At 38.9% G+C, this 11,933-nt stretch overlaps 2 protein-coding genes across 2 annotated transcripts; both read left to right on the top strand.

Moving 5' to 3' along the window:
* Positions 1–403: 403 nt before the first annotated feature.
* LOC107036369 lies at positions 404–3,720 on the top strand. Its single transcript, XM_015254309.1, has 2 exons — positions 404–493; positions 2,587–3,720. The coding sequence occupies exons 1-2, from the start codon at positions 404–406 to the stop codon at positions 3,718–3,720; spliced, it is 1,224 nt and encodes a 407-aa protein (XP_015109795.1).
* Positions 3,721–7,436: 3,716 nt separating this feature from the next.
* LOC107036407 (nuclear pore complex protein DDB_G0274915) lies at positions 7,437–11,601 on the top strand. Its single transcript, XM_015254351.1, has 3 exons — positions 7,437–7,708; positions 7,808–7,978; positions 8,908–11,601. The coding sequence occupies exons 1-3, from the start codon at positions 7,627–7,629 to the stop codon at positions 11,481–11,483; spliced, it is 2,829 nt and encodes a 942-aa protein (XP_015109837.1). The 5' UTR covers positions 7,437–7,626; the 3' UTR covers positions 11,484–11,601.
* The last annotated feature ends 332 nt before the right edge of the window (positions 11,602–11,933 follow it).

Below are 11,933 nucleotides of genomic sequence, written 5' to 3'. Positions count from 1 at the left end.
AATGACTATTTGAAAATATGGAAGTATAATTTCTCATTATTATCATAGTTGCAGAATTTTCGATCACTATTATGCATTGATAGAATAATGAAAATCTTGGCGGTCAATATGACCAATTGATATTACCAAATTTCTCTCCGTGTACGTTGAGAATGAAGAATGCAAGGAAGTTGGAAAATGGTTTTATAACTAGATCTGTGCTCTCCACAACAGTTATCAATTAGGATGTTGATAGACAATTTTTTTGTCCGCGAATCCCACATTATTCATTAGTCATTCTACTTCTATCAGAGAAGCTGTTCATGCCCTGACTTTTCGCGAGCTGAAAATTCGAACAGAAAATCCCAGTAGAAGATTGTAAAAAATGATACATAAACATTCATTATCCCTCTTAATAATTAGGATGATTGTTGTGAATCTATCGAATCAAAGTCGAGGTGTTTACACTAGTTGTCGTAACAGTTTGCAACATGATGATAATGCAGGTGAACAGGTAAAACCCTAATTCAAAAGTAAGGTAGGAAGAGTTATTATCATTTCAAAACATTGTCGTTGTCAAAACATTGAAAAGTTGTCAAATGGAAGTCATTGAATAAATTATTTTGCGGAGACCTTTTTAGATTTTGAAAGGTCCTTATGATAATTCCTCACGATCCTATTAAGGATAATCGGGCGAGGAGGAAACCTAGGAGGTGAGACGGAGGGGTTTCTATTGTTTTCCTGCAGAAAACCAATCGCTGAACAAAAAATTTTTTCCAATTCGGATTCAAAATTCAGGCAATATTAGGGAGTATCTCTGGTTAAAAATTATTTTTGGAGCTAATCAAATTTATCTGTTCCACGCATTGAATGGTTTTCAGATTGTTTTTTTTTAATAAATGAAAAAATATTAATCCATGAGAAAAAGTGGCAACATCGTCGGTAGTTTTTTTTTTCACCAGGAGCTGGTACCACTGGCTCGAGGAAGCTCCAATCACAACGCTTCATCGCTCTCTCTCAAGAGACGTTTAAATTGACCGCGTTACCCCCACCCGATCGGTACTTGGGACGTTGCTGCTCGTTTGGGCTGCGTGCGCAGAAATTTCATTTTCAATACTTTTTCGCTATTATTAATCAACAATGCTCCTAGGCGACAATGTTTTTCACTCAAAAAATCATTGATCACATGTTCTAAATGTGTCTAGTTTCATGACTTTGGCTGTATTTTTTCCTTGGATTTTGCAGTTTTTTTTGTAATTTTCATAAGATCACGGGTTAAATGACCGCTTTTTCAAAAATTCATAATAAATTAACCATGCTCCCCAGCAGTCTGAAACTTTGCATACGCCTTTTCCATCATTTAAAGAACACGTAAAAAAAAAAGAAAAAATGGCTGCTTTTTTTCCAACCCTTCGGGCTCGCCCGATTATCCTTAATGCTATATAGCTATTAAAAGAACCTCGATTCAAATCGGAGCAGAATAACGGAATTTGAGGAAGTAGTATGTCTCAATCTATAGCGCACCCTTATGCCATTCATCTTTACAAAATGTTTGAATATTTCAATACTTCTTTTTAAAGCACCAACTTGAAGCACATAAAGAACTAGAGGTTTATAAAATATCATCATTGGTTTTTTATCTCATATATGATGAAATCGCATTATTCCATGAACACCAATGTTGAATTCCGGAATTTACAAGTGAATTATTTTCTAAACGATTCTTCTTACACTGTCAGAAATTTTTTCAAATTTGAGTAATAAATGCAGTTGAATTCTCAATATTCTGAACTTGAATTCAATTTCGAACTAAATTGCTCAAGGAATTCCTGATTCATCGTGGAAATTCAATAAAATTAAGTTTTTCATGATGAATGATCATTGAATTTTCAAGGACAATTTGGATTTTCAAACCTATCGAGAAAATTACGCAATACATTCAATTGAATTTTCAACAAATTAAAAATTCAGAAGAAAAGTTGCCTGAATTTTCACGATCTTCAGTAATTTTCATTGTCGTATGAACCTGAGAAATCAAATTTCATTGAATATTCAAGAAAATTGACTGATTTATTAATAACAACATCAATGGAAGTTCCATGTAAATTATTCGTTGTTAAAAATTTCAAGACTTTCTACTTGAAATTTAAAGAGTAATTTTTTAACAGTGCATAACTCTGAGTTTTTGAGGTCCGTCCCAAGATTCAATACCTCTCAGTATGAAGATTTTTAATAATTTTCTCATCATTTTCGCTCTATTTTTCATACATTCTCCATTCTGGCGCAATTGAGAGAGTAAAATTACTCTGCAGAAACGAGAAAGAATGAGATGATATATCCCCTTAACGCATTAGGGGAAGGTGGGGTAAAATGGACACTTTTAACTTTTTTAAAAATATTCATAACTCAGAAACAGACTTGTCAATTGAGCTCAGTCTAAGCTTATCACAAAAGGGAATAATTGTTCTTTCAATTGTAAAAATAATATTCCATTTCATGAACAATTCAACACGTAATGAACACTTCAAGAAAAGTCAAAAGTGTCCATTTTACCCCACCCTCCCCTATATATCAGTTTAATCAGATTAACAATCGACATTATTACAGAATCCACAATGTTCGAGGTTCGCAACCACATTCGAATCCTTCTTCCCACTCGTTGATAACGAGTACTGGATAAAAGCGAGAAGAGAGCCCACATTCCAAGAAAATATCTCCCTTTCAATGTATCGTTACTACATGGCTCAACACTTATACGCCCGACTAGTGCAGATCCAAGCTGCGAAGGGTTCGGCTACTAACGACGAGCAGAAATTCGCTAATCATGTCCAATCAATAGCACCTTCGGTTCCTTATGGTGTCTTCACTTACTTGAACGCCATAGGTGACATAGAAGTAATGGAAACTAAAAACAATGAATCTCACCTTCAGCACTTCTTCGAATACTCTTTCATCGCATGGCCAAATGAAAGTGGTCATTTTGGATCTGTGGATGGCGATACACATTGGATGTACATGTCCTTTCCAGCTCCAATAATCGTCGCCACTGCAGTTCAGGCGGATCTAGCTATAGAAAATCACAAATCACTGTGGAAGTTAAGCTCCGATTACATCCCCGATTATGACCGTTATGCAGTTTTTCCAACTCCTAATTTGTTAGGCTGGAAACCAGCTACTGCTGTCACGACCGCCCAACGTCAAAAGCTTCACTTGTGTGGCATAACTAGAGACGGCTATGATATTGTCAATACGCAGTTCCAGTTCAATCCAAAACTTATGACTATTGTTCATTCGTATTTCAAAGCTTGCCCTCAAGCTAGTGTCAATATTAAGACATGGTACACGAATAAGAGACAAAATATTGGAACGATGGAGCAATTGGCCTGGTTGGAACGAGAAGTTGATCCTAATCCGTCAGTCAGCAAAACTTTTGCTTTCATAGAGAAAGATGTACTGGCAATGTTGCATCCACTCCAGACGAACACTAAATATTTGAGCAAACTTTCGCTTATTATGGGATTCCGAGTTAAGAAGTATGCGGTGCCGGGCGATTGGGCTGTTTTTGACTGGGGTACTAATGGGAGTATCCCTCAAAGTTGGACGCAAACGAGGAATGCAGTGTTTGAGTTTGGAGATATCGGTGAGATTAGTGGAACTGCAATTCCGTTCTCTTATGCGAGGGATGGAATAAGAACGGAGTTTCTTGAGAGATGTTACGAGGGACAACCCATGTATCAATGACTTATTGTAAGTGGGGCTAGAGATGTTTCCTTCTTTTGCTAGCGTATACTGAAAACACGTACGGAAGAAACCACGGCCAAGCCACGGATTTTCATGGTCATTTCATGGCTTTTGATCCTCATTTGGTGGGCATTTGCGACGTGTCTGTAGCCAAGGGGAGAGGGATAATATTGGATCCCCGATTTCATCCCTGAGAATTGGCCCCCATTTTGATCTTCAATAATAATTGGCCCTCAGCTTGACCCTTGTATTTGGACCTTTATATTTTGACCTTTACAGTATGACCCCTAGATTTTGAAGTTTAGATTTTGACCCTTAAATTTTGATCCTTATATTTTGACCCTTACATATTGACCGTTAGAGTTTGATCCTTAAACTTTGACTCTCATATTTTGACTCTTTTTTGGCCCTTGAATTTTAAGAGGGGACCCCGGTGAAATTTGAAAGTCTTCGGTGGATCTGGGGACTTATTGAACGACTTTAGTTATATGATGGGATATGTTAGAAAGTGTAAAAAAATCCCGGACAATCGGTTTTGCCCCGTACTTCCACGGAAAACGTCGTTTTTCATGTTTCTACCTTTAAAACGTTCCTCGTTCCCCAATTTTAATCCGATTAAATTTTTTTTTTCAAAATGTCCGTGAGACTCCCAAGAATAAAGTCAAGCTTTCGTTTTACGATCCATTATATAGATCATGAGAAAATCGAAAAAAAACCGAAAAAAAGGGTTTTCAGGATCGCAAAAAAGTTTTTAAGGATCGCAAGTTTCGCATTCCAAGAAGCCCAACTCTCTTACTACAAGAACCCCAGACTTCTTATTCCAAAAAATCGAGACTTCCAATTGTAAGGCCCCAAAGTCCATGATTTCAGAACCGAGATCGCCTTAGAATAAAAGAGAATGTGCTTTGATTTAAGTGCAATTTGATTTAAGTACAAATCAAATACTTTGATTTAAGTACAAATCACTCAAAATTAGAAACTTTTCTCCGATTCTCATAAAAAATAGCGTCTCTAAATATCGTCTCTAAGCCACCCTCACAGTCTAGACATTCAATAGTGGAACGCCTTGTGCATACATGCGGCATATACGTTACATATCGATTGGATATACGTGATTTAACAAAATAAAAAACCAAACTGTGACGTATTGAGATCGATCAATACGTCGATTTAGTTAGTAATTATATAATATAATATTATAATGCTGGATGGTGGGAACGAGAAATATGATTTCTCTTTCCTGTCATCCAGACACTGGTCAGCAATCCCACGGTGTTATTTGGACACCGTGGTAAGCAGTGCCACCGTTTTTCAGGAGTCCAGTTCAGAATGATGAACTGTTTGACTGTTGAGTCTCCGTCAGTGATGATACGAGACAGTGTTAGTGAAGAAAACCGTGAGACTGCTTAGCTCAGCAAACTGGGGCTTTGCCAAGTTTTGAGGACTCTGGAAGCACTAGAGTACGATCAGGAGCAGAGTCGCGCGACCGGGCCCNCATTTGCGACGTGTCTGTAGCCAAGGGGAGAGGGATAATATTGGATCCCCGATTTCATCCCTGAGAATTGGCCCCCATTTTGATCTTCAATAATAATTGGCCCTCAGCTTGACCCTTGTATTTGGACCTTTATATTTTGACCTTTACAGTATGACCCCTAGATTTTGAAGTTTAGATTTTGACCCTTAAATTTTGATCCTTATATTTTGACCCTTACATATTGACCGTTAGAGTTTGATCCTTAAACTTTGACTCTCATATTTTGACTCTTTTTTGGCCCTTGAATTTTAAGAGGGGACCCCGGTGAAATTTGAAAGTCTTCGGTGGATCTGGGGACTTATTGAACGACTTTAGTTATATGATGGGATATGTTAGAAAGTGTAAAAAAATCCCGGACAATCGGTTTTGCCCCGTACTTCCACGGAAAACGTCGTTTTTCATGTTTCTACCTTTAAAACGTTCCTCGTTCCCCAATTTTAATCCGATTAAATTTTTTTTTTCAAAATGTCCGTGAGACTCCCAAGAATAAAGTCAAGCTTTCGTTTTACGATCCATTATATAGATCATGAGAAAATCGAAAAAAAACCGAAAAAAAGGGTTTTCAGGATCGCAAAAAAGTTTTTAAGGATCGCAAGTTTCGCATTCCAAGAAGCCCAACTCTCTTACTACAAGAACCCCAGACTTCTTATTCCAAAAAATCGAGACTTCCAATTGTAAGGCCCCAAAGTCCATGATTTCAGAACCGAGATCGCCTTAGAATAAAAGAGAATGTGCTTTGATTTAAGTGCAATTTGATTTAAGTACAAATCAAATACTTTGATTTAAGTACAAATCACTCAAAATTAGAAACTTTTCTCCGATTCTCATAAAAAATAGCGTCTCTAAATATCGTCTCTAAGCCACCCTCACAGTCTAGACATTCAATAGTGGAACGCCTTGTGCATACATGCGGCATATACGTTACATATCGATTGGATATACGTGATTTAACAAAATAAAAAACCAAACTGTGACGTATTGAGATCGATCAATACGTCGATTTAGTTAGTAATTATATAATATAATATTATAATGCTGGATGGTGGGAACGAGAAATATGATTTCTCTTTCCTGTCATCCAGACACTGGTCAGCAATCCCACGGTGTTATTTGGACACCGTGGTAAGCAGTGCCACCGTTTTTCAGGAGTCCAGTTCAGAATGATGAACTGTTTGACTGTTGAGTCTCCGTCAGTGATGATACGAGACAGTGTTAGTGAAGAAAACCGTGAGACTGCTTAGCTCAGCAAACTGGGGCTTTGCCAAGTTTTGAGGACTCTGGAAGCACTAGAGTACGATCAGGAGCAGAGTCGCGCGACCGGGCCCCTAGCTCAGGCCTTCAGCCAAAATCGAGTCGAAGTCCCTAGTCGAGTCTCTTAATAACGCGTATACCAACCCATAAGTAAAACAGTCGTGTATTTTAAACCATCAATTAATATACCATACTTTTACCGATAAATACGCGAGTGTTTATTTAGAACATCACCAAGTAATATTCCTTCATACCTTTCCTAATATCCCTACGAATGAGCGAAACCCCTATGAGCTCACCGCCGAAGTTAGCTGAGGATTAAGTAACAATACAAAAGGATTACAGTGCAGGAATACGTGAAAAGGTGTAGTAAAAAGGAGATTCCTCCCACTGACAGTAATAGCTGGACGGAAAAGGAGTACCATTCACTGAGTTTTACCTCCGGGTAAAACTCAAAACGTCACATAACACATTCGCTAAAAAATCCTATGAGTTCTTTATGGAGATTCCATTCAAATTCTATCGAAATTAAAGTTTGTGTTCATTTTTATAATTACAAATTACGTGGAAGGTCCTCGTATATTGGAGAAATACATAACACCTTTCATTAAATTTTCAAGCATACGACATTTCGCTAAAGGTCAAAACCAACGATTATAAATCTTCCGTTCGGAACCAAAAATGATTTCACTTTGAGAAAATATTGTGCAATAATCCTCCACTAGCAAACCTATTCTAACGACCTGTCCACTTTTTATTCTCTCGTTTCGTTCGAAATTCTCTCTAAACACTGAAAGATACCTATTCACAACTTTATCGCTGTATAGAGCCACATAAAATTTTTGCAAAATATTGATCAAATGTCCCCCAAACCACGTTTCAAAAAAATTAAGCGCGAAGTTACTTTCACCTATGTCCACAGAAGCGCTGAGATCATAACGGCTCTGTTGTTGACAAACGTCCAGATCACGGGGCGCAGAATCTAAAAAATTAACTCAAAAAATTCATATAATTACCCTTGGTCCCTCCTTTTTGTAACTATTCCAAACAATTCGTAACAATTGTTGAGAAGAAACCGTCAAATACGTAATGGTTACACTCGTCAACTGTCTTTGAGGTTAATGCTAACGGTAAACCCAGAAAAAATGAGCTTCTTTTGGAATAGACAGACCATAACGAGCACTCCATCGGGAAATTCTCCAGGTATCTACCATTCTCACCTCCTCCAGGACCATTGGAGATTCTCAAAAAATGTTCTAACAATGTTTTCCACTTTCATTTCATATTTCGTTCCTCTAACAGACAAAACCACTAGAGAAGCCAGCAAAACCGGACCAAAGATATTTTCCTTTGGAGAGACACAAACCAAATCGCCTCGGTCTCAATCTGAAAGATCTGTTCGAAAAGCAGCTAGACCTTCGCTGGGTACCATTAGATCTTCGTCTAATGGGTCTACCCCAGGAAATTCCCCAGGTAATGCAATAGTCCAAAATCACCTCACCTGTCTTCGAGTAATTCCAAAAAGTCGTTTGAAATGATCAACAAACCCTATAAAACAATTATTCAAGAATTATCTTGAATTTACGGTATTTTAATGCTTTTTCTGAGTTGAAATTTCTTAAAAATTAGAGGAGAATGGAGTTGGTTTTAGAGGAATATTTCTAAATTCAATCCAAGAACTGATAAACATAAGAATAATTCAGCACTAATTCTGGAAAAATTTTCTTAATGATAATGTAATAAATAAGCTTTTTAAATTACCAGTTTTTTTCCAAATTTCAAAAAAAAAATTCCAGGTCGAGACTGTAGTGATCATTCAGCTGCACATCTCAAGACGTTCAATTGTAATAAAAAGAAGAATGAGTAGAAAAATACCTGGATTCCGTTCTGTTTGTTTTGCATAAGGTTCATAATCACTTGAGAAAAAAGATTGTGGAACTTTGTTATTAGATAATTATGTTAATTTACTCTTTTGAAAGATCCTCGTAAAGTGCCAAAATATTTTTGTCATAAACATGTGTTATGGGTATTCGAGAATGAGAGACAACGTTAATCAAACTGTCCAAGATGTTGTTGGACATCTTGGATTATTTGAGCTCCTTCAAGCATTGGCATAACCAATGTTTAATGATATTATGAACGAAAAAGTATGAATCATTCACCTGGCATACAAAGTGCCGTATCTTGTCTAAGGAATTTCATTTTAAAAACAGGAAAAATAAAGTTTTCACTACAGTCTCACAAACAAGACCAATAATCCAATAAATGTTGCTATTATCCCTCCAACATCCCATTATCTTTAACCAGAAATGTCCCATCTCTTGTTCTCCATCACTCTTAAAAAATCATCAATCAACCCTCAAATAATTCCGTAAATAATTCGATGGCTTTTCCAAATTCAGGTGCAAAGACCACATCGCCCTCAGCTTCAACAGGTTACGATTTCTTCGCTCAGTCAAAACCTTCGTTCTTCTTCGGCCCAACTTCAACAACAACTACAGCCGCTACAGGCTCCACTGCAGGGGAAAATGCACCTCCATCTTCTGGAATTATTTTTGGACAACCCGCCTCAACATCTACAACTACTTCAGCATCCACAGGATTTTGTGGGAGTCCATCCACTGGATTAAATCTGAAAGACCCCGTAACTACTTCAGCGTCAGTAGGTGTGATTTTCGGCATTCCAACAAGTAAATTCGCTGGATTCAATTTCAAGATCTCTCCAGCCACTTCAGCAACCGCAGGACTTTTTGGAACTTTAACAAGCCAATCTACTGGATTTAGTCTGAATAACCCTGCAGCTACTTCAGTGTCCACAGAAGAGATTTTTGGAACTCCAGCAAACCCATCCACGGGATTTAATCTGAATGGCCCTTTGGCTACTCCAGTGTCTACTGGATCTTGTGAAAATTCCGCGAACCCATCCACTGAATTAAATTGGAAAATCCGTATCCCTACTCCAGTGTCTACATGTGCCGTTTTTGAAACTTCAACAAGTCAATCCACTGGATTTAGTCTGAATGACCCTTTAGCGACTCCATTGTCCACAGGATTTTTTGGAACTCCAGAAAGCCAACCTACTAGCTTCAATCTGAAGAACCCTCAAACGACTTCTGCAGCCACTGAATCGACTCTGGAATCTCCAGCATCAAGTGCAGCACCTGAATTTGTAGCTGAAGTGTTGAAGTTGATCCTCGAAAGGAAAATGGGTATTTCTACTCTTCCTCTTCCGGTGAAAAGCGTTGGTACACTTCAAGTGTCTCTGGGCACATTTACACTCAACGTAACTTCAACAGCCTCAGTATTTGCCGGGAATAAAACCTCATCTTCTGAAATCGGGTTGGGTCAAACGATTTTCCCACCAGCCGTACCGTTCACTGGACCTTTTGGAACTCTAACAACAAATTCCTCCACTGGGTTCAATTTCATGGGCATCACAGGCTCTGCTGCATCCACAGGTACTTCAGAGATCACAGGAGCATCACCTGGAACTTCAGCGACAAGTGCAGCCCCGTGGAACCCGACATTGATATCGTTTTCTTTCACTCCTATACCTCATACTACATCCTCGACAAGATTTACTTTCTTCGAGGCTTCTATGACCAACAGCGCTGAATCAGGCTTTGGAAGCCCGTCCAGCAGATTACCCGAAGGTCTGTCTTTGAGGAACACCACTGCTCCTACTAGTAATGTTGCGGTGACAAACACCAGTGCAACTCAGGCATCTTTGGGAAGTATTACAACGGCGACTAATTCATCCCTGGACGATAAGCTCAACGATATTCACATCAGTAATTCCGAAAGTGATTCTGATCAGAAGAGCAAGGTCTTGAAGGACCCAAAATCTCGGAAGTTCACCACCACCTTCGAGTGTTTCTTCCCACTCGTCGACAACGACTACTGGATCAATGCGACCCGTGAACCGAAATTTCAAGAAAATGTATCCCTCTCCATGTACCGTTACTACATGACACAGCACCTCTACGCCCGCTTGGTGCAGATCCGAGCTGCCAAGGGTTTGGCCACTAACGATGAGATTAACTTCGCAAGCCATGTCCAGTCAGTTGCCCCCTCAGTCCCCCTCGGTATCTTCACCTACTTGAAGACAATTGGTGACATAGAAGTCATGGAGAAGGGAGATCACACCTCCATGTTCACTCGACACTTCTTCGAGTACTGCTTTCTCACTTGGCCGAATAACAAAGGTCACTTTGGGCAGTTGTGTCACGACAATCATTGGAAGTACATGTCCTTCCCAGCCCCAGCAATCGTTACCCAAGCCATCGAAAAAGATCTGGAGATGGATGAGTTGAACCCTCAATCGATCTGGGACCTGAGGGATGATCTTAAGCCATCATTGTCTCGCAACATCAGACCAACTGCTAATTTACTGGGGTGGAAACCGGCAACAGTTTTGACAATCCCTCAACGTCAGAAGCTTCAGCTTTGTGGAATCTTCCAGAATAGTTTCGACGTTATTAACTCACAGTTTCAATTCAACCCGAAAATCATGACTATTACTCATGATTACGTCAAGAGTTCCATGTCTCCTCATGCTATCGTCAATGTGGAGGCATATTATGAGAATAAACCACTGAATTTGGGGGGGATTGAGCAACTTGCCTGGCTGAAGAGACCGGATGAAGAAAAGAGTATTCCCTACAGCAAGACTTTTGCATCTGTCGAGAGGAATGTCGAGGGGATGCTGCATCCTCTCCAGAGCTCGTATTCTAGCGAGTTGTCACTCATCATGGGGTTCAGGGTTGATAAGAGCAAGGGGGGTGATGATTGGGTTGTTTATGAGTCAGGAAATTATTTGAAGATTCCCTGGGAGTGGATAGCGACGAGGAATCAGGTGTTCCAGTTCGGTGATATTGGAAGGGTTCAGGGAAGAGCAATTCCTTTTTCTTCTAGGAGAGATGCAGTTAGACATGAGTTTCTGGTGAAGTGTTACCGAGGCGTGCGTATGCACGAATAAGATATTAATGTTGCGAGAGAAAAAAAAGTTGGGATGATTTTACATGATGTTACTATGGTTTTATCATCTTTCGTATTTTTATAACAATAAATGACTAATATTTTGGTGTTTCATTTGATTACGATGTAATATGAGCAGATCCAGGCCAAAAAAGTCGATGCTGGGGATTTTTGTCTCATTTTTTTCTGCAAAGATGACAATTAGACAAAAATTTGGAAGAAAGAAGAATTAAAAAATATTGATAATTGATGGAGTTCTCATTTTTGAAAAATGGAAAGTTTTTGCGAACTTTTTTTTCCCAAATGGGCCTCTATGTTTCTGCGGAGTTTCAAGTTATCAAAGCGCGCTTTGGCACACTCAAAGAGCCTGAAAAACGCGCTATCTTCAGTTTGACGGGGTTTATACGACAATAGTATATTTCAGCACATGTGGGGCAATATTGTCTTTAAC

The sequence above is a fragment of the Diachasma alloeum genome, unplaced genomic scaffold (assembly GCF_001412515.2).
Source record: "Diachasma alloeum isolate Michigan unplaced genomic scaffold, Dall2.0 Dall_scaffold_00209, whole genome shotgun sequence".
NCBI lineage: Eukaryota > Metazoa > Arthropoda > Insecta > Hymenoptera > Braconidae > Diachasma > Diachasma alloeum.
This window is presented reverse-complemented; position numbering and strand designations above follow the sequence as displayed.